Source organism: Fimicolochytrium jonesii, assembly GCF_025526975.1.
Source record: "Fimicolochytrium jonesii strain JEL569 chromosome Unknown EV422scaffold_16, whole genome shotgun sequence".
Lineage (NCBI taxonomy): Eukaryota > Fungi > Chytridiomycota > Chytridiomycetes > Spizellomycetales > Powellomycetaceae > Fimicolochytrium > Fimicolochytrium jonesii.
The window spans coordinates 393229-419193 of NW_026515683.1; the positions used below are offsets into that span (position 1 = coordinate 393229).

A 25965-nucleotide genomic window follows, 5' to 3' on the forward strand; every position below is an offset into this window, starting at 1 on the left:
GTGTCTACAAGATGTGGGGCAGAGAAGGCCCAAATGTAGTCTCCAGATGTGTGATGCTGGGGTTTTCTGAGAAAATATGCGACTTTTGTGAGGATATTCGAAATCGTATTCGTTGTGAAGATTGCGCAGGCAGGCAAGGTCCAATTGAACGTTTCCGCCAGAAGAAGAGGGCCCTCGCTGGAATTGGTGGGATCCAGTAGTGGACTAGAAGGCATTGAGCATGGCCGACGGACTATAGCGTCGGGAATCAACCCTTGCGGTAAGCGAGAATAGTATGGCACTAACGCTATAGCAGCTATCCCTCGAAAGAACCTGAAGAAACTGTTGTCAGCGTTGAAAACGAAGCATAGAAAGGAGAAGGTATTCACCTTGCTTCCGCAAAGGGCTAAATCGGGCTAATGTCGCAGTACACTCGGGAAACCATCTCGGTGGGCCCTTCCTTGTTGATTTAGCTGTCATAACCTCTCGGAATGCTCACGAGGCATCTCAACGCTTTATGATCCTCTAGGAAAATGCGTGAATGTTGAATGTTTGATATGTCTGAGCGACCTGCTGCACAGTCTGTAATCTGACGTAGTTGGGAATCGCATTTTGCAAAAGCACGGGGTCAGGTTGTTTGGAAGATCTCCAGAGGCAGAACAGCAAGAGAAAATCAAACAATCTCCACTGCAACTTCATTCAACGAAGCATATTCAGAGATGCGATACGATAGGGATTCGCGTATTTTCACTGTTGAGCGACTATAATCTTCAGGCGAACAACGACCTTAGGATGAAGCAGCTTCTGCGGAGGAACGGAGAGGTAAGGAGAACCAGTTCGAGACGTAGGACATTTGATTGACATAGCCTTCGCATGGCTTCGAAAGAACTCCAGACCTGAGGTCAAGGGGTGGTAGCAGATCGCGCTAGACAATCTGGCAGACTCCACCCAAATGGTTCGGCCACAGTCTTCGCATCGCACGGAGGACGCAACTTTGTTGGACCTCGAAGGCGGCGGTTCAGACTTGGTCAGTATCTAGTCATTTCTATTCATGTCAAGGGTACGCTCCGTATATGATGGGCAGTGTCGACAAAGTGCTTCCGCCTCTTTCATAAATCTCCCTACTATATCTGAGATCTAGTAATTGACGATGACAGATTGGGAGCGAGTTCTCGCAACAACATGTCCAAATACGCCGAAGCGCTGCCATACATTTGGCGACGCTTATCAGCCGTCAACGGCGGCGTCAGTCTCAGCGATTCCGTTTCCTTCTAGATTTCGCTTTCTGGCCGCCCGCTGATGCTTGTAGCCTCAATGCATCTGGCAGCCAATCCGCCTGATCCGGCCTTGCTGGTGCCTGTACTTCCGCTTGAATGTCCTGCTCCCTTAACGCGCGCACCTGCTGGCCAAGTGCCCTCACTTTCTTCACGCCCATCTCTCCCAAGAAGATTTCTTTCATCCACGGCTCCACCTCCCTCCACATCCGTGCAATCCCCGATCTTTTCTCAAAGTCAGCTCCAACGGACAGACTTCCGAAACTTCCGAGGTGCCGCGCAAACAAATGCGGGAACACGGATTTTATCCGCTTCTCACTCCACGTCACCCAGTTCCATGCCAACTCGGCTGCCCGTGTACGGTCGCGCAGGAGGTGCTCGGCGCGCATGGCGCAGTAGGCGGACGACCAGGCTGTGATCCAGTGATTTGTCCCGAGTGTTTGATTTGCTGTTGCGTTGATAATGAACAGTTTTTGGAGTGCGCCCGAGGATGTCTTTCCCGTTTGTTGTGAATGAGCTGACTCAACTTCATGGGTGGCAGTGGTTACGGAAAGCTCAAGGGATTGCTCGAAGCGGAGAACTTCTTTGAGTGACTGAGACAATGGTGGCTCATTTTTGTGCCTAGGTAGCGTGGCTCCCGAGGCCGAAGAAGGGTGGGGTATAGATATCGAGCAGGGTGAATGTTGACATATCCATGTTCCCTGTTGCGGATGGAGCAGCAACGTTGATTCCGAGCAACCGGGGCATTTCAACAACCTAAAGTCATCGGATGCAAGACATCGTTCACACCGGCAATGGAAGAACTTCGTCGCAAGTAGCTTCTGCTGTCGAAGATGCGTTGGCCAGCAAGCACTGAGAAAGTCCAGGTTGTTGTTTAGCGTGTGCACGCGAACCAAGCACAGGTACGGTCACATACCGGATGTCATCACGGATGATATAGTTCGTCGTGACCATATCGCCTTTTTGAATCACTTGCAAGGCGTAGTGTTTCAGGAGTTGCCCATCACCTACATAGACTGTCTTGTCGAACGAGATTAGGACCGCATCGAGGCGATCGGCAAAGGCCAGAATTCGTCGGCAGGACAGGCTGCTTAGATCGCACACATACCTTGGGCGCACATGAATGTGCCAACTTCGATCCGACATCATACAAAGCAATCTGCACATCATACAACCAATCAGGGTCATACTCAACTTGGACGGATCAGTAGATGCCTTCAACGTACATGAAGGACCCCGTCTTCAACGTATTCGTGCGCATTAGTAGCGAAAACCAATAGCAGTTTCGTCAATTCTTCTGTCGAGATTCCTTCTAACTCGCTCAATGTATGCTGCTTGATGACGGATGCTACAGTCGACAAAATCTGTATGACGACTTCGTGCTCTTCATCCGATGGTGGCGTAGCAAAATGTGTCTATTGTGAGAGTCGGATTAGATATCCGTTTGCCCGTGAAGACTCTCAGCGCCAGGCCAGGCAAACGTCCCCCCCTTCCCTCCGCTTTTCTCACCTGCACAAGTTCCCTTTCGGCATCATCTAACCCTCCTGCATAAGCAGCTACAATATTTGCCTGCAGCTCCAATGGCACAACAGCCCCCTCCGGCGCATGGCTTCCGATTTCCTCTCTAGCTTCCGCCAAGATGCTTTGGAGTTTTGCAAGTAGGGCGGATTCCGAGCTTGGGGTGCGCTCGGCCTTGACTGTGAGCAAGGGCTGGTCAACCAACACGAGTTCGCCGACTGTGAACTCACGAGTTGCGACTGCTGCCCGCCCGAGCTCCCCGGGAAAAGTACCAATGCGGAGACCCTCCATGTTTGCCGTGTTGAGATTGGTGGGTGTTCACGATCGAGCAAAGGGTTCGGGGGCTTGTTTGGCGGAGGAACAAAGAAGGCTGCAAAGAAGGGGAGTGAATAAAGCAGCTTATTATCACGTGAGCAATAAATAAAAGATGGTGCGCTTGCAGTTCCTTGCACTCCGACCAGCACCCATACAAGCTACGCTTCCTGGGCACTAAATGCAAAAAATGCCCAAGTCTCGGGAGAAGAAGGCCTTAACATATCGTAGGCTACCCGACGAGATTCTGAATATCATCTTTCATTATCTGTGAGTAGTCAGAGCGAGTGTTCTCCCACTCCCCCGTTTCGCGTTCTAACGTTTACTGCGTAGACAACCGGCATATGCTCTCCAAGAAGGTGACGGCTACAGCACACCCTGGTCCGAAGGCCGTTGCGACGGCCCCAATGAAGTGTGGGGGCCGTTATATGCGGAGGCAGGTCAAGATCACGCCACTGTCAAGCACGACTGGATTCGCACCATCCGTGACGAAAAGAAGTATCACCCGACGGTCGTGGTGAATCGGATTCCAGCGAGGAGACACCGTCGGCCGGCGATACTGGATGTTGGAGCCGTTTGCAGAGATTGGAGAAGGGCCTCATTGGAGCATACGTTTTGGAAGGATTTGGCATGGTGAGACCCCCGGCATGCCACTCAAAATCTGAGTCACGGAGTTGGGAAGCTGAGGAAGTATGATTGCAGGCACCGGCTTTTGGATTTCCGGCCTCCGCCATTCAGTCGAGACGAGGCATCCGAAACAGCAGTGAATAAGTTTTTCCTTACACTGTCGGAAGAACCCGCACGCATGGCTCGAGTGCGATCCATATGGCTCGATCTGCCAAACTGGCGCCGTGGCGTTGGGGTGGAGACGCTTCTAAGGGTCTTAAGCCGCATCCCGCACCCAGACCTGGTGCACACTCTTGTGCTGGAAGCCGAATGGAATGTCCTGTCCAACATCGCGTTGCAGGACTTCATCGCTCGGAAGCTGCGAGGCTTGAAACGGATATTCATTGGGGGCGTATCATCCCTGATGATATACTCCGGCTTTCGGCCGAGGATGCTCAAACTATGGGCTAGCAACTGGGTCCCTGCCAGCTTGACTCATTTCGGTATCCGTGGAAATCATAGGAACGACTCAGACACTTGGCGGAAACAGCTGTCTGCACTTCTTGCGAGACAAACGAACATCCGTCATCTTTCAGTCGACCACCATATAGGAGAGACAATGCCCGCCGGGCCTCCCATGCTATCCCTGTTACCACACCTCACGAGTCTGTGCGTTGTGCTGGAAGTGGATGCTGCAAGCGAGGTCCTTGGCCTCTCCTCCTGCTCGACTCTCAAAACCCTGCATTTCCGGACCAAACGATGGACAACGGGTTTGACCGTCATACACGAGCTTGCTGAATCCCCGGCGTTGAAAGAGGAGGGTGGCCTCCGGGATCTGCGCATTACGCTTATGTCTATGTCTGAGATGCTGTGGAAAGCTTGGCAGGATGTATTCGCGGAACTCCGTGGCCTGAAAGCATTGCGGACTTCGAGGCCGACTGACTTGGATATGGGGAACTCCTCGCCATCAAGTTTCAGTGTCTCAACGATTCAACAGCGGGATGATAGCCGGTCCGCGATGGAGAATGTGGTCCAATTCTTCAAACCGTGATGGAAGTAGCTCAAAGGTGTAAATATCGTCATGCTCGAATCAGTAGTTCGAAGGTCTATAGAGTTCTATGGAGTACCTTGCCTGTATAGAGAGTAGGATCTACACACTGATATAGAATATCCTCAGTGGCGCCGTGATAGCTCCTCATTGGAGAATCTGAATCAATGAGTGCGTCGGCCTGCTGCCAACATACGCTGAATCGCACGGGCGAGGAAACGGGAGACTGCGACGCCGTCAGTCAATCCAAGGATGGACGCATAAGCTCAGTCGAAACAGAGGGAGCTCCCCATACGCCTCGCGGACTACCGCCGGACGATCTCGTCCACTTTACTCTTTTGCAGGGTGAAAGCGGGCGACACCCACGTCCCGCAAGAACAATTGACACCTGTTGTGCGTGTATGAGCGACAATCAGTCAAGACTTTTCTGTGTGGCCCCTTTGCTCAGCCATGAACTTACCTGCCCAATTCCAAGCGCCTAACTTGGCGCTGCACTGCGGATTGGGGCAGGACACTTTTCCTTCTGTCGCATAAGGATTGTCTATCGCATCGCCGTTTACACCGGGTATCCAAGACACGGGCTCGATGTAGTATGAGGAGCATTGTGGTTGTAGGGGTGGGTTGGATGGATGTGTCTTACTTCGACGGGTCATCAGCTTCGCTATCGACTGGCTATCCGGTTGATGAGACATGATTTGGGGTCCGGTGGCAAGCGTCATCCGGCATTTCCGACATCGAAGTGTGCGGTTCGAACCCGGCGCTGACAGGTCGGAGACCGCAGTGGGGCTCTGATCAAATCCGGGCATGGACCCCTCAGCACGACCCTCCAGCCTCGCCTTCGCCATCTGTTTCATCCGAAACATCCGATATCCAGGATATGCCGGGTCCAACTCACAGTTCATCGCTTCCCATAATTGCAGCTGGTGCATGAAGCCTTCATTCGGTCTGAAGGGGACATCGCATCAGGGATGAGAACCTGACCGATCAGCACGGCAAGGGAGTCGAATGGGCGTACCCGATGCTAGGCCGGACGGCCATCACGAACGCAAAGGCGCTCTTTAAATCCATCTTCCGTGTCTTCATCAAGTATGCGATGACAACGGCAGCTGAGCGGGAGACGCCGGCTACGCTGTTTTCATGTGAGGATTTCAGTTATGAGGCGATTTCGAATCAAATGGGAGGGGGTGCATACCAATGCACGAGGACCGTCTTCTCCTCCGTTCGGGCATCATCGATGAATCTACGGCAGGCGAGCGCTTGATCAGCGGGACTTGCAAACGGGAAAATGTGGCCTTTGGTCAGATAATATTACTTGCAGGCGTCAGGAAGGTGGGACAGGATATCAGCCGTGTCCGAATCTTCCAACTCCACTATGTGCCTGATAAGGCCCTGGAGATACCACAAGGTTTAGCCTCTGTCGAGGGTGTAGGGACATGTGAAAGGAGTGTGCGTACATCGGACGGATAGGACTGGTTCAGCCCCAAACTCAACACATGAGTTACACTTTGAGCTTGAAGGATGTTTGCATCTTGGGCAGGGCCGAGCCTGGGATCACAGGGCGTCAACCCAACATAGCGTATATATCATGGATACTTGCGGCATAATGGTAGCAACGAGCTCGACTGCAGGAGCCAGTTGTTCACGTGTAGCGACTCACCCACTCAAGTACAACGTGGGCAATATGGCACTCAGTTCATCTTCCGCCATTCAAGCAGTGTACAGCTCCGTCCGGGCGGCTTGTGTTGCACTGTTACTCCAAGTGCTTCCCGGCTGACCTTGAGATGATGGTGTCCAGGTTGCCTCTGTTGCCAATGCCCGACCTAAAAGCAGACCTACTGTACAAGGTTGCTGGTCCAAAGCGTGTCTTGCGAATCTGCTTGCGAATCGTTTTGATACGCGTTCTTCGGTGTTTCGTCTGGAAAAGCCCGGACTGCAGGCGTACTCTGCTTACTGCAAGACCTACGGTCTGAACGATATCTTCACCCATGTGAGCCGCAGTGTATATGTGATGAATGTCTTGAAGTACAAGGAGAGACATCCCACCCCGCGATCAATAATCTATCTTCCATCAATGAGCAGTATGTTCGGTGAGTGGATAGCTTCGGTAGTATCGAGAATAGCTGGTCGTTGTTGCACCGCCAGACTGAAGATTCCATCTGACTCCGATATTAGACGACGAGGTACGAGAGGGGCAGCTTCCATTCTCATTTGTTGAACGGTGTTGTGTATCGTATTGCGGCGTGCTATCGTATAGCGACGGTTGCCGCGAATATGCTCCCGCCTCCCACCATTCCCCTCCTCTGCAATGCCTCCCGTCCTCGCCTCTCCATTCATCGCTCTCTGTTCCACTGCTCTGCATTCCCAGTCTTACAGCCAAATCCCCCAAACACCTCCGTTTTGCTCCCGGCTTCTCAAAGCTCCTAATGTTGCTGAGGGCTCCAGCCATAAGCCTGTTATCCACATTACTTCTTCTTCTTCTTCTTGACACCACCGCTGCCTTCGGGCTTCTTTGCCATTCCCGTAACGACTGAAGCGCAAAAACCAAAAATCATCGGTCAGAAAAGTCCTCACAGCGCAGAACTTTCAAAATCGACGGACTTGCAAACGGCCAGGAAAAACTTACCGGAAACTCGAACAGCTTTCCCTCTCGCCGTCAACCGCTCCTCCCTCTCCGCCTGGGCCTGCTTCCACTGATCAACCAGCGGGAGGGCGCGGAACCGGTGGTCCTGCGCGGCGAGTTTCGTCACATCGATCGAGGGCGGGTAGTGCGTGAGCAGCGCTGTGCGGCGGGACTTTATTGTTGGGGTTGTGGGGGAGGATGTCGTGGCGGGGTGTGTGAGGGCTGGTGGTAGTATTTTGGAGCGGAGGGCGGATAGGGCAGACAGCCTGGAGGCCGGGGCGGGCAGTGCTGGTGGCATGCTGCGGGTGGAGTGAATTCTCCTCCTTGTGCTCAAGTCCTGTGTCCTTCTGCGGAGATTGCGGAGTTCTCAGAGTTGTTGAACCTGCAGCAACTAAAGCAACTGAGCTAAAGGCTGCTAAAGGAGTCCGAGAAAAAGCTTTGGCGTCAAAAGCGCGAAACCGGGCTGTGAAATCTTGGACAAGGCATTTGTAGTCTGGAGCCCATTATCCCTACTCCCAACAACGACGCAGCTTACGGATAGGAAGATCGCTCCCCAGGACCGTGATCAATGGGAACGGCCATGCGCAAGGGCCAGAACGGCAACGACGAGCACGGCGAGCCTGAACGCCACCACATGATACACTTCGACGAAGAGCTCCACATCTTCAGCGATGAAGAAGACCAACAACGTTTTCGCGACGCTCTCACTCCGGAATTGGGGGAAACGCAGTTCTCGAATGATTTCGTAGGAGAAGGGGCTTCGCAGAGTATAGAGGAAAGCGTTGGTGGATGGCAGACGCAACCTGTTGCCGATGACTTTGAACTAGAATCGGCCGAGGTTCAATTCTCTGGAGAAACCGGTTCGTCCAATATGTTGAATATGTCAGCTAGCAAGCCAGCTGCAGAGACCGAGACGAGCCATACTGCAGAAAACGGGAACGCGGAAGCCGTTCCAGCGTCACCCATGTCACTCCATAGTGGCTCGGGGGAATCCAGCGCGGACGATGAGGAGGAAGAATACGCAGTGGAACAGATTTTGAAATATCGATTGCATAGTAAACTTGGTCCACAATACTATGTAAAGTGGGAGGGCTTCGACGAGAGTGAGAATACATGGGAACCTGTTCAAAACCTTGCTGTAAGTGCATCTCCCTGGGTTTTGTGAGCCGGGCAGTGACGCCTGGTTGCGGAGCACCGTGATCTGACGTTGACCTCCGTCTTCCGGGCCATCTCTCGCCCAGCACAGTAAAGTTTTGCTGAGAACTTTCTGGGCGACAACGCGACAACGCCGTCCCCCAGAAACCCGAAAGCATACCGAAGACGCAGAGGAGGACGAGGAAGAGGAAGTAACGGAAGTAGGCTCCACCACATCAGAGAGCAGAAAGCGACGACAAGACAGACCAACAGTCGAGGAGCCGCCGCGGAAGAAGCTTTCAGTGGCTGCAGCGCGAAGATTAGATGCAGTCTCCTCGCATACCGTAGAGGATATGCCGGCCGATTTCAGCGCGCTTCCGAACACGTGGGAACACCTTGTGGATCGGATCGAAAATGCGCAACTGAGCCCGTTTTCAAGCTCGGAGTTGGTCATGACGCTTCTTTGGAAAGATGGCCGGAGAGAGCAGCACAAAGCTTCGGAAGTGTATAATAGGTGTCCGCTGAAGGTGAGAGGAAAACGAGGTAGCCTTGCAAATGTTAATGGGCATTGATTTACCGTCCATGACCACCAGGCCATCAGCTACTTTGCGACACATGTCGACCCCATCGAGTTGTGACATGCCGCGTTAAACTACCTCACCCGGACTCCCCCGAGAGAACATTGGCTGCAAAAGTCAACGGTGTACGTCAGCCTTCTTGCCACAGAACTAGCCTAGAACTGATGGAAAGTCTCACACTTTTTGGAGAGTCGTATACTTATTCTACATTTGCGTATGCTCGGGCGTAGGCAGTGTTGCTCAACACCAGCCCACTTTGATCGATTCAATCAGATTGATGCAAAAGGAAACTCGCAAAACATCTTTCACCCCATGATCCGGTCACTCCTCCAAATCCCTAACCTTCTCCCACTCCCGGAGACAAAAGCTCTCCAATTCGGCATAAGCCGCATCCATGTCCTCATTCACAATTCTCAAATCAAAAAACTTCTCCTGTCCTTTCCCCTCCAATCCCGCGTATTTATCCACGTGCGCTTTCGTGAGCGCCGCTTTCACCAACCACCGATGCGTCAACGAGCGCGGCGTCAGGTGAGGTGCCGCTCCTGCCTGCCCGATCTGCCCTTCATCCCCACCATCCTGGACGCCGCTATCACTCTGCTCATCGGCCACTTCGCTCGGCGTGGAGGGATCTCGCCGTATCGGTGGGGATTGCGCAGATTCCCGCCGACTGATGGACGAAGCAACCGACGGGCTCGCTGTCCTTGGTCCGGAAACGTGCCGGGAACTGCCGGAACTTGCCATGGTGATAGCATCGGTCTCGTCGGTCTCTTCATTATTGTTGGTGGTGCTGGTGTTGTCATCCCCACCAGCCACATCACTCCGGCCGGAGGTACTTCCCCGACTCGGCGGGTTCTGCGTCGGTCCTACAATATGCATCGCATGGCTGTCCGATTGTGCGATCGGGATGAGCTGTTGATGGGACCCATCGGCGTCTGATAACCGCGTTTGAGAGAACGAGCCGGGTGTTGGGGAAGAGTGAGATGGCGTGCTGGCGGGTATATCGGCGGGAGAACCGTGCAATGCGTGGAGGCGGCTTTGTAATGTGGCGATGTCGGGCGCGGATACGTTGATGTAGTGGCATTTGATGGGGGAGCGTTTGAGTGATAGTACGCCCTGTCAAACAAAACGTTAGTGAAGAATCGAAGTGAACCAAAGAAAGGAGGACATCCCACGCATACACTCACATCCAACTCCATACAAAGCACCCCAATCCGCCCGCTCTCCGTCGCCCGATCCAGAACATCCTCGCACACGCCGTACATCTCCCCAAACAGGACCGCGACCTGCACGAATCGGCCTTGTTCAATGACAGCCTGCATGTCGGCTTTGGAGGTGAAGTGGTACTCGACGCCGTCTGTCTCATGCGGCCGTGGCGGCCGCGTCGTGTGGGAGGGGATCAGGGTGTAGATGTCGGGGTGTGTGGTTGTTAGGCGTTGGGCGAGGGATCTGTGAGAAAATTCAGAACTAGCTGCAAATTTTGCTACGTTGGCGAGGAACTGTACCGTACCTCTTCCCCACTCCCTTACTCCCACAAATCACAACAGGCCTCAACCGCCTCGCTCTCATCAACTCAACCTTCCCGATCGTAACCATCCGCGGAAGCACGTAATTCTTCAGCATCTCCGCATGCTGCACGCTGGCGACCATGGGCGGCGGCGGGCTGAACATGTTGATTGCCGCTGTTTTCTCTTCGGCAGTTACGGGGAGTCCGTCTAGTACTGTGAGGCGCGGGAGGCGGAAGACGATGCGGAGACGGTAATCTGCGTCCGGGGGGTGGGAGGGTAGCGATGCTGGGGCTGCTGCTGCTGTTGACATGTTCGTCTCCCGCGAGGAACCGACCCGCGAGATCGGGTTATCCCCCAAATGCACTTCCCGCAAATGCACCAACTCCTCCAAGGCCGCCATACTCTCTTCCAACCCTCCAATCGCATTCCCTTCCACATCCACTTTCCGCAACGCCAACAACCCTTTCAAGACCCTTAACTCTGTAATATCATTGAATCCAACCCGCAACTCCTCCAACTCCGCCAACCCCTCAAGGCCCTCCAGCCTCGATATCCGATTCCACCGTAAATCCAGGTACTGCAACGGCAACCCCTCCAACCCCTCAATTTCCACAATCCCATTATTAACCAAACTCAAATGCGTCAGATGCGCGCAGTGCTGTAATCCAGACCCGATGTTGCAGATCATGTTGCGGTCGAGGCATAGTGTGCGGAGAAAGCGGTGTGGGGAGAGGTCTGGGATGGTTGTGATTTGGTTTTTGGAGAGGTCGGCGAATTGGAGGTTGTGCGGGGGTGGGTGGAATGCGAGGGCGGAGGGGAGTTTGTTGTTGGAGAGGTCGAGGTGGGTGAGGTAGCGGAGGGTGCCGAGGACTGAGACGTCTGAGTAAGGTGGAATGAATATGTTAGATTGATGCTGTGAAGCATCTAGGCGTGTGTGTTGAAGAATTTGCTTTACCTGTGATTCCATTCCCGGGGAGCTCTAATGTATGAAGAAACGGATAGTTTCTCAGCATGTCCAGCTGATTGAATCCTGCGTTCTGGAATAATTGCGGTCCACGTATCAGCGAACGACACATCCAACTCTCCGCCCTTATCCCCACTCAAAGATGGTCAAGTACACCCACCGGAAGACTCAACTTCCCAAACACCATCCTCAACTCCCTCGGCGCCCTCCCCAACATACTCAACCCCGTCCTCAAAACTTCAAACGGCAACGGCAGCGCCTCAACCCGTTTCGAAAACTCCGCTTTCTCATCCACCTGCGGGACCACAACCGTTGGTTTGCCGTTCTTCTCCCCCTCCCCTTCCACATTTGTCACGTTAGCGGTTTCCTCGGTGACACCTAGACCGGCTTTACTCCCCACCCGCTCGACGCCTTCGACTTCGAGGTTGGCTTGGGAGACGGATTTGTTGGCAGGGAGGGCGCTGACTTTGCGCTTGGTGGCGGAGTTGCCCCGGGAGCCGGGGGCGGCGGTGGTGGGTTTGGGACCAGGGGAGGTGGAGAGAGCGGATTTGGAGGCGGAGGTGCTACGGGAGGGGGATTTCTTGGTTGCCATTTTTGTATGTTCAGTGGTGTGATGGGGTGTCAATGGATTTGCTGGAGTCCAGTTTGAAATCGTTGTAGTACCATAGACCTCCGTCCGCTTTTTCGCTACCGTTACGTGCAACATTCCTTTTGGCTCCGGTTTTGGTCGGAAACGCGCTGTCGATATCCTGTCATTTTCACGCGTCATCCCCAAGTCCCGACCCTCCGCATGTCCATACCTTTTCTCGAGTCCGTTTCTTGTCACGACGAACTACGGTCGACAAAGAAGAGAAGCACAAACGAAATGAACGACCTCCTCCCCACAGACAACATCCAAGCCCTGGCCTCCTACGCAGACCGGCACGAGCTCTTCGACCTGTTCGAAGGCATCATCGGGCGCATGGTGATCGACAAACCGGACGATGCCATACAGTTTATGATTGAGCAGTTGCAGAAGAGTCCTAGTGAGTTTGGGGGAATGGAGTAGGTGAGAAAGTAGGGTTGGTGCTGATGGGGTTTTTTTTTTGTTATGGGGGTTTGTAGCACATGGGATTGTGATTTTGGGACCGCCTACTTCGGGGCAGGGGAGAATTGTAAGTTTGAAGCCCCAAACATCAATTCGAATACGAGCACAGGACAAAATCAGCTCATCCAATCACCCCCTCTCCCTGAAAAAGGCCGAACAACTAGCCCTCACCCTCGACCTAGTCCAAATCTCCGCCGGCCGTCTCCTCGCCACCGCCATCGAACGCCAAACCTCTCTCGGCACGCAAGCCCGGCCCTACCTCGAACGCGGCGAATACGTCCCGGACGCCGTCATGCTCGGCCTCGTCATGTCCCGCCTCCAAGACCCCGAGGTCGCCCTGCGCGGGTTTGTCCTCGAAGGCTTCCCGCGAACAAAAGATCAGGCTAAAGGGCTGATCTCCCGTGGCGTGTTGCCCACAAGGATTATTGTTTTTGAGATACCTGAGGAAGTTATTGTGGAACGGCAGACGGGGACCAGGATCGACCCGTTGACGAATCGGTTGTATCATCTCCGCACCAACCCCCCGCCGGATAACCCCACCCTCCTCGCCCGCCTGATCCAACGACAAACCGACAAACCCGACGCAATCCGGAAACGACTCGCGCAGTACCGGCGACACCTCCGGGGTGTCACTGAGGCGTTTGATAGGAGTATTGTGCGGACGGTGGAGTTGGGGGAGGGGATTAGTGAGAAGGGGGATGAGGCGTTGGGGGCGTGTGTGAGGGAGGTGGAGAGCGGGAAGGTGACGAGGGCGCCGAGGATGGTTAGGTGTGTGGTAGCGGGGTTGCCTGGGTGTGGGAAGACGGTGGTGGCCGAGATGATGGGGAGGGAGTTTGGGGTTGTTGTTGGTAGGTTTATCGGTCTTGCGATCGGTGGATTGGGTGATGTTTCGCAGCGGAACTGGAGCTGACTTGGGGGCGGTTTTTTGTAGTTTCCCCACGCACAGTCCTCCTCGAACTCCTCTCCCTCTCCACCCCCAAAAGCAGCCAATACGCCCAATACATCAACGACCCCGATTCCGGTAACTCCCCAGTAAAACCCATCCTCCCTATTTCCCCACCAACTCACCCCCCTTCTCTTCCCACCAGTCCCAGACGACCTAATCCTCCCCCTCATCCTCGACCGCCTACAAAAACGCCACTGCATCGACCGCGGATGGGTCCTGGACGGGTTCCCGCGGACGAAAGTGCAGGCGGATGCGCTGAAAGATGCGGGGATTGTACCTAACCGGTAAGTCTTTTTACCCCCCTCCATCGCACGTGCTCATATACAGCAACACTGATAACACATTTATTACACACAGGATCCTCTTCCTCCACGCCACACCCGCCACCTGCCTCCACCGCCTCCTCCACTCCCCAGCTTCCCCCTCAACAAACCCCCAATCTCGCATCGACGCCGCAGCATCCCTACACAGCGATATCCTCTCCATCTACGCGCCCGGCCGGGCGAAAGGGGGGAAGGGCCGCACGCCGGCGGGGGTGAAGCCGGGGGAGACGGTTGGGGTTGTGCAGGATATTGATGCTGATGATGGTGGAGAGGGAGGGGAAGGGATAGAGAGAGTTTTTGAGAGGGTTAGGGGGGCGATGGTCCGGAGTAATAAGGGGGCGTTGTGAGTGGGTGAGGGGGTTTTTGGGACGGTTTTTGTATGGGGGGTTGGAATTGCATGCATTCAGTTTCCAAGTGAGACCTATTCCAGCCGAAGTTGGGATGTTACGCGGTCACTTTCCGATTATCAAGTCCGCATCACAACTGAACACCATCAATACACTAAGAAAATGAAATTTTCCAGTTCCCTACGATGAGAGTCGAAGAAAAGAAAAGAATAAACAGCGGGAGGGAGGGTGTCACAGAAGAAAAGGGGTTTAGGGTTATCTCCTGTTCATAGGGGGTGGTGAAAGTGTGTGGAAATGTTTGTTTTGGCTGACTTGGATGCTCATTTAGTGGTTCCCTTTGGCCACATCCCGCTCTCTACAAACTCCGTCACGACGTCCCTGAGGTTGGCTTCTGTCATGTTCGGGACCTTGTATTCGAAGCCGAGGGTTTTTTCGATCTGTGTAGGTTGAAGTGAATTCCGGAAAACTTGTCAGCCTGCTCGCCCAAATCCAAGAGAAGCAGATTATGGTGTTTTTCTGCCACACCCCACCTTAGAACCATCAACGCTTAACGCATTGTCCTTCAACAACTCCTTGTCCAAGAAGGGCGTCAGCGGGGTATTGGTGACACCGCCTGATTTGCACAACTCGGACCAGGGCTGCAGATGCTTCTCGTTGACATCCTCCGTTACCGACTCCAAGTTCAACTGTAGGAAATGGGAACTCATCAGAACGCATTGTTCCACGCGTGCGTGGGGAAGATTCTGCTCACCTTGGCGAATTGACTGATCATTGTCCCTTGGAAACCGGTATCGATTCCGAAAAGAGCCTTGATCAATTCGTTGACCTTGCCTTGATCTAGATTCATGAAAATGGTCAGCAGTCGCCGATATTTCCAATGCTCCATTATCGCAATTTACCTGTTTCGTTGTGGTCAGCGAGATTGTAAATCTCAGGGCTGGCCACTGGGCCTGTTCTGCCACCCTTCTCAGCCGTTGTCCCGGTCACATGCCATATCCCACGGACCTATTGCGTACATGTCGGTAAATACATGGAAACCTCGCTGACTAAAAAGCGCCAGGTTCCGTCGACGTACGGCGTCAGTAACATGGACGGTGTTCATCCTCAAATCCTTTGTCCAGAGGAGCTCCATCTTCTCGCCAAGTTGTCTGTAAACGGCTCCCATAATCAAACGCGGGGCTACGAATTTCGTTTTAGTGCCCAATCCATAAACAAAACATGATTTCTGATGCCCAGAAAGAACTCACTGATGCCGTAGACATCACCGGGGCCGTATACCAGAGCAGGTCGGACGATAACCAGGTTCAAACTAAGGTCAAGTAGGGTTTTAGCAATATGGAGTCGTTTTGCGGTTGCTCAACACAGATGCCGCCTGAGTACCCTGGAATCTTCTTTAGCTCTTCCTCCGCCTTCAGTTTCGATTTCGCCACAGCAGTCCAAGGCTTGAGCTTGCTCTCTTCTGTGGATGGTTTCTATTGATGAAATGACAAAAAATTGGTCAGCTTTGGCACTTTTTCCCACGTTCAACAGTCTCAATAACAAGATGTGCGAACCTTATCCGACTCGTAAACTTGAGCAGTGCTCACTTCCACGAAAACCTTGACCTTCCGCTTTGCAGCCTCCTTTGCGACAGCAACGGACAGCTGATATGTTCGTTCGTCATATACTTCGTCTGACTGCCCGTATTTTGTCTCGGCAGCGAGGTTGATGACATAGTCGAACGCTGAGCCGTCGTCCTTTGTGTATATCTTTTCAATGGCGGCTGCATGAGAAGGAAGAAAGAACGAATTGGAATTGGGAGGTAAGTCACTCGGTCATAGTGAGAATCCTTCCCACGCGTTTGCCCATGGCCCAAGTTGTCCCTCTAGAATGGCCCACCATCTTACTACCTCCCACGAACTGAAAATGAGGCCGGAATGCCCAGTCCGCCTCCACTGCTTACCAGGGTTGGCCAGATTCGCCTGCTTGAATTCGACCCTCTTGTCTTCAAAGACCTTCTTGAGCTTGTCGGAAAGATAGGCCGTAGCCGGGAGGACCTTGTCAGCGACTCGGATGTTCGCGGCAATATCGTTTTCGACCAAGTAAGCGACGAGGTGCCTTCCAAGGAAGCCGACACCACCGAGAACAAGAACAGATGGTGCCATTGTGCGAGCCTGATGTTGTATCAATGGAGACGTCTATTTAGCCCTGCTATATCTATGGGAGTGGGTGGCGGTTGGGATGTGAAGTTGACAGCCGACGCGTAGTAGAGTAGAACGACCGTTGTTCAGCCGGAGAAAGCTTCCGTATTGTGGCCGTCTGGTAAAATGTGGAGTGCAGAGGAGAGAGCGTCGTTCTGTAGTCGAGGGAAATGTCTGACTGTCTGTCTGCGGCCTGCCCGTGATGGCGGATACGATGAGTCGAGGTTTTGAGTTACTGTATGTTTGCGGCATAGCCCTCTGAAAGAAAGACACCCAGAGATGGTTCCCACGGTCCTCTCGGGGAAGACATGGAAATGCGGTGACGAGCAATTGGACAAACAATCGGACTGCGCGTGGCTGTGCATCTCATTTCGTTCCCGCCATGTCTTTCAAGAGACTCTGGTTGTTCGTGGGGAAAAAACGTCCAACGACGTCGGGCATCCCAAGGCGTAAACGACAACCAAACACCATTGCTGGGCGATGCGGGACAAGCACTTCGATACGCTTGCTTCCACGCTCAATATCTTTCCCGGGCCCTCACTTTGGACGTATAGTTAGCAGAGCCGTCGGGTCCTATTTTTTTTCCCCCCAATGCAAAAGCGAAAAGGCTCCAACGTTCAACCAGCAGGGCAAAACTCAAAGAAGAAGGCTCGCGGAAGCTCCTCGTCGGCACCGGCCTCGCTGACTTCAGAGGGTTCCACTCTCACGGACTATTTTGCCGCATGTCGTGGGCCAGCAAACAGGGACGCCGCGGACGCGAAGGAGAACCCTGAGAAGGGTGAGGCGGGTGTTGGATATGCAGAGGATGGAAGCAAGCTGTTATGTCCAGTATGCGGGATACAGCTGAGCGGTGGAAGCGGTGTGAAGGTATGCGAACGTAAATGCTCCCACCCGCACCTTGCACTGGGGGTTTTCACGCGCTTGCTGGTAGCTGGAAGAGTTGACACGATTCGAAAAATCCAATAGGTCAATCAGCATGTCAACCAGTGTCTGGATGCACTGGCCGAGCAAGGGTTTGGGGACGACGCTGAGCTGATGGACTTTGAGGATCAGGCCACATCGGGCGCAAGTTCTGGAACGCGCGTAGAGAGTGCTGGGTCGGCCATACTTTCTGTATGTCGTGTTGATGGCTCGGGCGAGAGAAGCGAAGATCAGGTTGAAAGGCGGCGTAAACTAGAGGTTCCCGCATCAGAGCTGGATTTTGTAGCATCAATATCCGTGGATCACAATCTGCCTGTCACGTCAGTAACTGAGCACATCGCCGTACATATCAAGAATGAGCCTTCAATGTCCCCTATACCCAACTTCGAAGCTCTGCCCGTCACCGAAAGTCCCGCGGAACAAGAGACCGATCCCATGGACGCAATCGATGCCGCTTCCTGCGCAGATCTAGCGAGTGAATCCGACCAGGACGAGTACTTCTCCCAACTATACGGCGATGATTTAGAATTGGAACTGGCGGGCAATGATGCTTGGGACGCGATCGACTGGGCTAGTCCGGCTCGTGGCTCATCCTTCAAGTTGGAGGAAGGCGCCGAGGGGCCAGTCAAAACTGAAGCGACCTGGGAGAGTGATCCCTTCTTGACGGCGGATGCGAAGGTCGAGAATGGATACGCGATTGCAAAGAGAAGACCGTGTCCGTGGTACAAACGCATGCCTGAGACGAGCTTCACTGTCGATGCGTTCATGTACGGTCGCGTGGAAGGATGTCTTGCGTATTTCCTCACGTATGTTGGATGAACCGGTTGCCTGCACGCCATACTCGTTCTCATCTCTCATCTCCGTTGTCCTGCGTATGGCAGCCATTTTCATTCGGATCACTACGGCGGCCTGAATCACCGTTTTAACTACGGTCCCATCTACTGTTCCGAGGTCACCGGGAATCTCGTCATCCAACAACTCCGTGTCGATGAACAATACATCATCCGCCTACCCATGGAAACCCCATTTGACGTTCTCGGCGTGACAGTCACTTTAATAGACGCAAATCACTGTCCAGGCGCAGTTCTATTCGTCTTTGATCTTCCATGCGGTAAACGATACCTCCACACCGGGGACTTCCGCGCCCACCCGTCACATCTGACACATCCACTGTTACGGGACCGACATATTGATATCGTGTACCTGGATACGACGTACTGTGGGCCATCGCATAGATTCCCGCCACAGGATCTGGTTGTGGGTGCCGTCACCGACTTTGCGGTTCGGTTATACCGGGGAGAGGAAGCGCAGCACATCGTTGCGGGTGGGGAGGCGGAACGACATGGCGCTGTTGGGCTGTTGAGGAAATGGATGGGGTCCGCTTTAGGCCTCGCGGCATCGGCCAATGGCACAGCCAAGTCCACCGAGTCACCATCAAATGGCGGCGCCACCGGCACCCCGAAGCAATCCCTCCTGGATTTCAACAAGCAAAACCTCGGTTTCACACCCGCCCCACCCGCCGCGCCCCGCACCAACCCACATAACATTCTCATCCTAGTCGGAACCTACACCATCGGCAAAGAAAAAATCTTCCAATCCATCGCCACACGTCTCCACACCACAGTCTTCTGCACCGCCGTTAAACGCCGCGTGCTCTACGCATTACAGGACGAGCAGCTCATCCGCACCCTAGCTCACACCCTTTCCCCCTCAACCGCCGCCCTGGACGACGACACCCGAACCCCACGATCCCTGGACGCCCGCGCCTCAGCCATCCACCTCGTCGCCATGTCCCAACTCAAACCCACCGACGTCCTCTCCTACATCCGCCGCCTCAACCTCGACCCCGACCTCGTCCTGTGCATCCGCCCCACAGGATGGACGTTCAGACCGCGTAAAGGCGCCGACCCAATAGAAGAAGAAAAACGCGGCGAAGCTTATTCTGTCAAAAGCCTCAACCCGACCTACAGCTCCATCTACATCGAGACAGACGTGAACAAACAGCGAAGCGGTGCGCCGATCCCTGCAAGTTCGAAACGGAAACAGGTTCGGTTAGTTACATTGGGAGTGCCGTACTCGGAGCATAGCAGTTTTAGCGAGCTGGAGAGCTTTGTGAAGGGGGTGGGAAAGTCCGTAGGGAAGGTTGTCCCGACGGTGGGGAAGAGTGAGAAGATTGGAGAGTGGTGTAGGAGGTGGGTGGAAGAGAGGGGAAAAAAGGGGTGAGTTTGTGAGGGGGGTTGGGGGGGATTTGGCCCTGGGAGGGGGATGGGAAAAGAATTTTTGGGGTGTATATAGATTTACCAGGGAGCTGTGATGTACATTTCTTCCATTTTTTGTTTTGTTTTGGGGTGTCACCGTGTTGTTTGTATAAAGAAACTCTGATCAATGGCACAGCCCTGCACTCTGTCCCTACCCCTGCGTCGGAAAGGACTCCTGGGAAGCTGATGCAGAGGGCAAGACTTTGAAATGTGTAGGCTGCGCGGAGCAAGCGCCCATCCAAGGTCACTTTCATTCACTTCCCCCCAGGAATCTACTCTCTCCTGCGCATCACATTATTTCGCATGTTGTTCAGCACTCGATGTCAAACATTTTTCACAGCTACAACAATCCTTCTCAAATCTCGCACCATACGTAAATATACATTATGCAAAAGTCTAACGATGGACTTTGGGGCGTAGTCTGACAGATTGAATTTGTGATCATCGCAGCGGAGGTCGGTGCTGCAATAGCATGCACTGCTGCAGCCCGCTCATGGACGCTTTTGAATGTGAGGTCGGAGACCTGGGCAGACTGTGTTTGACAGGCACCTAACATCCCGTCAATGCATAGTGCATCCATTCCTAACCCCCGTCTACTCTAAAAGTCTTTGTCGCGGAAACCGGCCGCCGTCTATATCCACAAGCAAGACTACGCTATCCATCACAGTTCTCCTCATAATCGCCATCACATGCTGTGTAGGGCGTGGGTGTCGAGATGCCGTTGATGCGGTGTGGGTGTGAAGATTGGAGACAACCGGGTGCCGCCTCCTCCGAGTAAGTATGTGGAATGGCTTATCCGCGGCCATCTGATCGCCGTCCTTGATGTATGGTGTGGCTCGCCGGATCTTGAAGGACCCGTGCTTATGGTGGGGGCAGCAGTTCCAATGTGTTCCGCTAACCGATAACGTGGATTGGAGTGATATTGCAAAGTCATGTTATTCATCCGAGCACTTCCACGGCTTAAACGATGGGCTTTCGCGGTATCCCCACCCCGAGTCCGAGATGCAACCGTCACGCCCTAGCAAAGGCCGCGGCCGCCTGCACTTCCCTCAACCTCCACCTCCCCTCAAAAATCCGACAAAAGCGACGCAACATCATCCGGCCTGGCCCTAATATGCACCGACCCCGGCGACACCATCGTCGCCCCTCCACCACCACCCGCATACGGTCTCGCCGCCGCAAACCCATATGGCGCCGCTGCCCCACCCGCACGCACACTCCCATACCCCGCCCTCAACCCCCTCGGTGCCGCTTTCACCCGTGGCGGTGTATCCCCCCACACCCGCCGCCGTTCCCGTTCCAGTTCACGTTCACGTTCGCGTTCCGCGACGAGGAAGTACGGGTCGTCTAGGTATGGATGGGTGGGCGAATCGACTACGGGGGGCATTAAGATGGATTTGCGGCGGGTGGTAGGGGTAAGCGTGGATTGTTGGAGGTCGGCGGCGGTGGGGAGGTCGGTGTCATGGTTCTTTGAGGGGTCGTCGTCTGGTTGCCCTGACCGCGCTAAGGCGTTTCCAGATGTATCCACAGAAAGGTCGGACCCGCTCGCGGTCCTGGTTCGTCGACCTGGCGTCCTATGCCCGCCCGTAGTGAATTCATGCGCGTCCTCGGTCGGGGTTACAGGCGATGTGCGGGAAGACTGGGAATCGGTATCTGAGGGCTTTGATCGGGATTTGGTGGGGAGTTTTGGTTGACGTGCGGTGATGGTCTGCAGGACCACGGGCGGTTTTTGTATTCCGGACTGGCTGTCTTTGCGCGCGAGGGCTTGACGGGCTTGTGTTTCGATGTCTATGGACCGGTAGAAATGTTGGCCGATGCCTCACCCAGGACAAACAGTAGGGTGGTGAAGTATCAAACGGGGACACCTACCGATCGCATGCGTAGGCACGACCACCGTCACCGTCGCGGCAGCAGACGGGTGAACCGGCGGTGTGTACAGGAGACAGTTCTTGCAATCAGTCAACATGAGCTGCATGAGAGCGTGGATGCGTGCATAAGTATGTTCCACAGAATCCAGGGCAGTCTCCGCTTCTGATTCAGTGTGCCCCGCCGGAGTTGACGACTTCGCGGTCGATGGAAGGGCGGCCAGGCTGGTACCGTTAGCACCGGTTTCGAATGTGGTTGACGCCATTAGAGGCGTACTGGGGGTATCTATTCGTGGGCCTTCGTTCTGCGCGTCCGTTGCTTGCTCCTTCAATCTGGGAGTATTGTCAGTTTGAAGTGTCTGATCAGTGATCGCAGGACATGATAACATACCTCGCAGCTTCTCTCCGCATAGCTTCCATCTCCTGTGCCTGTTGACGAATCGTGTTCTCGAGCGACGTGTTGACCGCCAATAAGGAGGAGTTTGCGATTTCCAAGTCCATAATCTGCAAAGTTCAAGACATAATCAGAATTCGACGCACGGTTCCTCTCCGAACTTCGGGTGCAACCTACCTTCCGCACGGCTTTATCATTCGCCTGTATCCCCAACTCCACCGGATCAAGTGATCGAGCCGTCGACCGACAATGTTTACACCGATCGGGTGTACCCTCGGCCGCCGACGCGATATCCAGAGGAAGATGTACGGCACTTGTAACAGTGTTCGTGAGAGTTGCATTCGGGGAGCCACCGGGACTGGCGGGCTTGGTGTTCGATCTCTGCATATGACTTGGCAGCTTCACTTTTATCGTCGCCGTAGTCGGGATCGTCGTTTTACTCGCCGTGGTTACTGGTCGCTTGAACCCATTCGGTGTCGAGAACACGCTGGACGTCGGCGATGTGCCGCCAAACGTTCCAGACGAGGTTACCGACGTCGTAGACGCGACTCGGTCGAGAGCCGCAGGTATCTTGGGCCGTATGGACCCGTTCTTTCCTGCCTTCAAATTAACGCCTGAGCTTCCTGTGTCCTCAGAAGAATCGGTAGAGACCTTTCGCAGGACGGTAGGCGCTGCACGGATGACTCTGACTGGGGAAGTAGGCATCGGCGCATCTGCGGATTTCCCGAGCGACGCGACTTTGTTGCCGGGTGAACTTGATAGCCCTGTTGTTGGTTGTCGTGATGGGCGTCGTTGCGGTGATGGCTTGTTTGGTGTGGTGGAGAGCGTTGGTACGGCTTTCGCATTGCTCGTGCTGATGATGCCTCTGTTGCTGGTACTCCGCCCTCCCATCGTCGATACTGGGCTGGCCATTGCTAGTATCTCCCTCCCCGATCGTAGTTCAAATGATTAGCCAACTGGGCTCCCTTTGTGGAGCCCCTACCGGTCGAGGTGATCGTCTTAGGCCGAGGGTTTCGCTCGTTAACAGTTTTGACGGACGTTGATGGGATGTAATCGAGGCAGATTCCGACTATGGTGATAGGACTAATATATAGGCCAACTTCGAGAGACTTTCCAAAGGGCGAAGTCCTCCGTTTTGTGATGAGTATATAGCGCTCGGCTCCGACAGTTTTCGCTCTCTAGGGCTCCTATGGCGTGCCGTCGGAGTTTCGACGTAAAAGTTTCGCCCCAACGACTAGGGTTAAGCTTATCTATGCTCGCCTAACTCTCCGTTTTCGACGAAAACTTTGCGAGGAGTGGAAAAGGGGCTTGTAGCGTCTATCTTCTTTTTCCCAGTGACCGGCTTTCGACGAGTAAAGCGGTGAAATTGACGAGGAGCGCTCTGTTTAGAATGGCTCTCCAAGAACGAGTCGGGGTATTCTGTCATACAGAACCTCTAGACGAACGCTTTCGTTTTGTTCCAAGTTCCAACAGAGCAACACATGCACAGTGGGCGGGGTATTCAGTCGCTGAAAAGGCTGCAGTATTGAGTGGAGTAGCTTTGCAGGACTGGCTTTCCAGCTGAATTTGAAGGCCGTAGGTTGGATAGTGGTGCGAAGCGTGCAAAGTGTGGTTTGAGCGCACTTGCCAGCCGACAGGCACAGGAAGCGGGAGTAACGGAGGAACTGGATGGAATGGCGGTACTGGAAACCCAAGGCCGCTATTGCAGGCAGCTGGGCAGGTTGTCAAAACCGACCGGGTTTGGGTTGGTCCTTGAGACTTTTGAGGTGACGGTGGAGACGGACAGGCCGCCGTTTTGGCGCCAACTCTCGCCGTTCGGACAGGATCGACTCAACACCCACGCACAAACAACATGCTGCATGCAAAAATAATCGACGTGTGGGTGGATATGGATCCCTGTCAACTTGCTGGGATGACGGCGCCGTTCCATGTTGAATACCGACGAGGAGGTCGCTCCAGACCTTCATACTCCCACGCTACCTTACTGAGGACGTGGTGAGCCAGAAGAAAACGTGAAGTAGGCTGAGTTGCGTCTGCAGACCCTTTTCATACTGTTCGTACGCATGCCTGGACGGTAACATATGACTTGGAAATAATGGCAATCAACCATACCTTCAGGCACCTCAGCATTGGCTCTTCTACGCCGATCTCAGCGGGTGTGTAGGGGATCCGCTTGCAACACCAGAACCTGCATATGATCCTTGCCCACCTGTGCCTCCCATCTCGATGCGAGTCGCAGTCGTCGATCGACCATGTCACTTGATGCTACGTGAACGGTCCATGTTCAGTATCTCAGCAGGCGATTTCATTGGAAGATAGCCCATCTTTCTCCCGTAAGGTCATCCAGGTTGATAAGAGAGAGCACCATACTTGGTCCAACTCCAACCCGTTGTGACGGTCCCTGAGAGACGGGGGATGGATCGGGCAAGCTCCCATGCTCGGTGACTTGGGCGCTTTGAGTCCGAGCCGATTCCGAGCAGTTTCGCGGGTTTCCTCCGCTTCGTTATGCAAACGCTTCAAGCTGGGCCAGCGAGTTAGTGCAGCATCTATCACTTAGCCCCCGCATCAACGCTTCAGACCATCCTCAGGTGATACTTGCGATATATGGATCAGTACCTCGAAGCGTCCGGGCGTACCAGTATACCAAGTAACTGTGGCGAAAGCAAGAGCGTGGGAGAGGTCCAAACCAACATCGAAAGCTGGAGGAAGCGAGCAATACGTGGATGATTCCCACCCCCAATGTCAGCGTACGTTCCCTTGCTCCAGGCATGGTCAGTTAAGTTCGAGACCTCTATGGGCGAGGTCCTTTATCTATCTTCCAACTCAGGGCTCCCCTTCTGGCGGGCGAGCTGCTATATCGGAGTTGGTTCGTAAGGGCTCACGGTAACGACGCAGCTCACAGGGCAAAGATGAGTCTCGCTTCCCTCCGTTTCCAAAGTCCATTCTGTAGTCACATGTCCCAGGGCCCAGCATGCAAAAGATGCACAGTTTGAAGGGTCAACGAGTGGGGAAACGCGCAGCACAAACCGTCCGGTTGCACCGTGCATTTTTCCCACGTCGCCTTTCTCATTTGTTCATGTCCACTCTGCTCACTCCGATGAGCACAATGCTGTCTGGCGTATTTCAATTGCTCAAGAGTGGAGAGACACTTCTATGGTCATATATCGTCGCGGTCGACGTTGTGTTTAGACCCAGGAGCACACACTTTCATCCCAGAATATGCTCTGATGTCTGGTCTTCCCAAGAACCTCAACCTAGCTAGTAGCGATACACTGCAGACGCAACATTCTCATGAGAACGATTCTGTTCCGAATAGATCAAGCCGCTCAGGTAGTTCGAGGAGATGGCAGCCCTCCAATGCGAAGACATCGCTTACTGTGCTACACTACCCGTTTGCATGAAAAATGGGGGCAGGGAAAGGCGTGTTGATGGCGATCCGGGGTGTCGCCGTAGAGGAGTAAGAGTAATCCTATTCGTCCGACGATCGAGCGCTCAAACAAAAGGCGGCTCGTCCAAGATGTCGTCATGGAGAGACTACATGCGAGCGGTGGTCTACGCTTGAAAACTATCGACATCATGGAGACGTTGTTTCGATTTCCAGGCCGCGGTTTTCGTCGAGCTCAGGAGAGGAGAATGAACCCCTCCAAACCCATTGAGGAGCAAGGCACGGCCCAGCAACTAGATATGTTCCCTATTCTTCTCGGTATCCGTCCAATCCTGTCCCAATTTCGGTCACCGAAAACAATTTCAGCGCCGCCAGATCGTCCTGCCCTCGTTCTGCCCATCCCACCCGTCTTCTACACCTAAAGCACAGGCATTCTACCCATAGCCGCTCCGTGCACTACCGAATGGTAGTAATCCTCCTCCGCTCCTCGCCCAACTCCCTCAGCAGCTCCTCTCTCCTTCGCTGTGCTATCGACTTGCGGACAAAGTACAGCGTGACGAAGCCTATGCCTGTCACTGCGGCCCTGTGAGGGAGAGTGCGTGAATTCGGGAGGGTTGCGGGAAGGAAGTGAGTGGTGAGGCCAAAGGGAGGCGCTTACCAGCCGTAGAAGGTTTTGAACATGCGGGGCTCTGCCATGGTGAGGTTGGTCTTGCAGATGTCT

General features: G+C 53.9%; 9 protein-coding genes across 9 annotated transcripts; 3 read left to right on the forward strand and 6 right to left on the reverse strand.

Annotated features, from left to right (window-relative positions):
* Positions 1-954: 954 nt before the first annotated feature.
* EV422DRAFT_101825 (uncharacterized protein) lies at positions 955-3310 on the reverse strand. Its single transcript, XM_053064525.1, has 6 exons — positions 3242-3310; positions 2763-3141; positions 2480-2668; positions 2362-2412; positions 2170-2273; positions 955-2105 (listed from the first exon to the last, which is right to left on the reverse strand). Exons 2-6 carry the CDS (start codon positions 3060-3062, stop codon positions 1232-1234), a joined length of 1518 nt encoding a protein of 505 aa, XP_052924521.1. The 5' UTR covers positions 3063-3141; positions 3242-3310; the 3' UTR covers positions 955-1231.
* Positions 3151-4947, forward strand: EV422DRAFT_101877 (uncharacterized protein). Its single transcript, XM_053064527.1, has 3 exons — positions 3151-3353; positions 3417-3716; positions 3786-4947. Exons 1-3 carry the CDS (start codon positions 3265-3267, stop codon positions 4738-4740), a joined length of 1344 nt encoding a protein of 447 aa, XP_052924522.1. The 5' UTR covers positions 3151-3264; the 3' UTR covers positions 4741-4947.
* A 95-nt stretch (positions 4948-5042) lies between these two features.
* Positions 5043-7655, reverse strand: EV422DRAFT_568625 (protein-tyrosine phosphatase-like protein; the record flags this gene model as incomplete). The annotated part of the gene is made up of 8 exons (XM_053072668.1): positions 5043-5125; positions 5198-5682; positions 5753-5866; positions 5930-5977; positions 6050-6126; positions 6192-6282; positions 7204-7264; positions 7361-7655. The coding sequence occupies 8 exons, from the start codon at positions 7653-7655 to the stop codon at positions 5043-5045; spliced, it is 1254 nt and encodes a 417-aa protein (XP_052924523.1).
* Positions 7656-9390: 1735 nt separating this feature from the next.
* Positions 9391-12130, reverse strand: EV422DRAFT_507299 (uncharacterized protein; the record flags this gene model as incomplete). Its single annotated transcript, XM_053068648.1, has 5 exons — positions 9391-10182; positions 10254-10515; positions 10577-11453; positions 11530-11611; positions 11699-12130. 5 exons carry the CDS (start codon positions 12128-12130, stop codon positions 9391-9393), a joined length of 2445 nt encoding a protein of 814 aa, XP_052924524.1.
* Positions 12131-12403: 273 nt separating this feature from the next.
* On the forward strand, positions 12404-14717 carry EV422DRAFT_598289 (adenylate kinase-domain-containing protein; the record flags this gene model as incomplete). Its single annotated transcript, XM_053073639.1, has 6 exons — positions 12404-12563; positions 12643-12692; positions 12777-13473; positions 13557-13646; positions 13714-13855; positions 13929-14717. 6 exons carry the CDS (start codon positions 12404-12406, stop codon positions 14239-14241), a joined length of 1452 nt encoding a protein of 483 aa, XP_052924525.1. The 3' UTR covers positions 14242-14717.
* EV422DRAFT_588472 (uncharacterized protein) lies at positions 14229-16700 on the reverse strand. Its single transcript, XM_053073496.1, has 9 exons — positions 16184-16700; positions 15795-16003; positions 15622-15713; positions 15489-15550; positions 15317-15420; positions 15141-15246; positions 14993-15078; positions 14772-14927; positions 14229-14678 (listed from the first exon to the last, which is right to left on the reverse strand). The coding sequence occupies exons 1-9, from the start codon at positions 16383-16385 to the stop codon at positions 14562-14564; spliced, it is 1134 nt and encodes a 377-aa protein (XP_052924526.1). The 5' UTR covers positions 16386-16700; the 3' UTR covers positions 14229-14561.
* Positions 16701-16846: 146 nt separating this feature from the next.
* EV422DRAFT_620962 (uncharacterized protein) lies at positions 16847-19565 on the forward strand (the record flags this gene model as incomplete). Its single annotated transcript, XM_053074120.1, has 3 exons — positions 16847-17288; positions 17388-18148; positions 18224-19565. The coding sequence occupies exons 1-3, from the start codon at positions 17013-17015 to the stop codon at positions 19563-19565; spliced, it is 2379 nt and encodes a 792-aa protein (XP_052924527.1). The 5' UTR covers positions 16847-17012.
* A 695-nt stretch (positions 19566-20260) lies between these two features.
* On the reverse strand, positions 20261-23264 carry EV422DRAFT_102196 (uncharacterized protein). The gene is made up of 4 exons (XM_053064530.1): positions 22037-23264; positions 21857-21969; positions 21470-21798; positions 20261-21388 (listed from the first exon to the last, which is right to left on the reverse strand). The coding sequence occupies exons 1-4, from the start codon at positions 22769-22771 to the stop codon at positions 20667-20669; spliced, it is 1899 nt and encodes a 632-aa protein (XP_052924528.1). The 5' UTR covers positions 22772-23264; the 3' UTR covers positions 20261-20666.
* Positions 23265-25700: 2436 nt separating this feature from the next.
* Positions 25701-25940, reverse strand: EV422DRAFT_568632 (uncharacterized protein; the record flags this gene model as incomplete). The annotated part of the gene is made up of 2 exons (XM_053072669.1): positions 25701-25827; positions 25903-25940. The coding sequence occupies 2 exons, from the start codon at positions 25938-25940 to the stop codon at positions 25701-25703; spliced, it is 165 nt and encodes a 54-aa protein (XP_052924529.1).
* Positions 25941-25965: the final 25 nt, after the last annotated feature.

What these genes read in the sequence shown, in the direction of transcription:
- EV422DRAFT_101825 (XM_053064525.1), bottom strand. Translation starts at nt 3,062, where the DNA reads ATGGAGGGTCTCCGCATTGGTACTTTTCCCGGGGAGCTCGGGCGGGCA. An exon ending in CACATTCATGTGCGCCCAAG is followed by an intron (nt 2,274 to 2,361) that starts GTATGTGTGCGA and finishes TCGTTCGACAAG; the next exon opens with ACAGTCTATGTAGGTGATGG. An exon ending in ATCATCCGTGATGACATCCG is followed by an intron (nt 2,106 to 2,169) that starts GTATGTGACCGT and finishes GGACTTTCTCAG; the next exon opens with TGCTTGCTGGCCAACGCATC.
- EV422DRAFT_102196 (XM_053064530.1), bottom strand. Translation starts at nt 22,771, where the DNA reads ATGGCCAGCCCAGTATCGACGATGGGAGGGCGGAGTACCAGCAACAGA. An exon ending in ATGATAAAGCCGTGCGGAAG is followed by an intron (nt 21,970 to 22,036) that starts GTAGGTTGCACC and finishes TGAACTTTGCAG; the next exon opens with ATTATGGACTTGGAAATCGC. An exon ending in CGTGCCTACGCATGCGATCG is followed by an intron (nt 21,389 to 21,469) that starts GTAGGTGTCCCC and finishes ACCGGTCCATAG; the next exon opens with ACATCGAAACACAAGCCCGT.
- EV422DRAFT_588472 (XM_053073496.1), bottom strand. Translation starts at nt 16,385, where the DNA reads ATGGCACCATCTGTTCTTGTTCTCGGTGGTGTCGGCTTCCTTGGAAGG. An exon ending in AAGTTTACGAGTCGGATAAG is followed by an intron (nt 15,714 to 15,794) that starts GTTCGCACATCT and finishes TTTCATCAATAG; the next exon opens with AAACCATCCACAGAAGAGAG. An exon ending in CCGTCCATGTTACTGACGCC is followed by an intron (nt 15,247 to 15,316) that starts GTACGTCGACGG and finishes TGTACGCAATAG; the next exon opens with GTCCGTGGGATATGGCATGT.
- EV422DRAFT_101877 (XM_053064527.1), top strand. Translation starts at nt 3,265, where the DNA reads ATGCAAAAAATGCCCAAGTCTCGGGAGAAGAAGGCCTTAACATATCGT. An exon ending in AATATCATCTTTCATTATCT is followed by an intron (nt 3,354 to 3,416) that starts GTGAGTAGTCAG and finishes TTTACTGCGTAG; the next exon opens with ACAACCGGCATATGCTCTCC. An exon ending in TTTTGGAAGGATTTGGCATG is followed by an intron (nt 3,717 to 3,785) that starts GTGAGACCCCCG and finishes GTATGATTGCAG; the next exon opens with GCACCGGCTTTTGGATTTCC.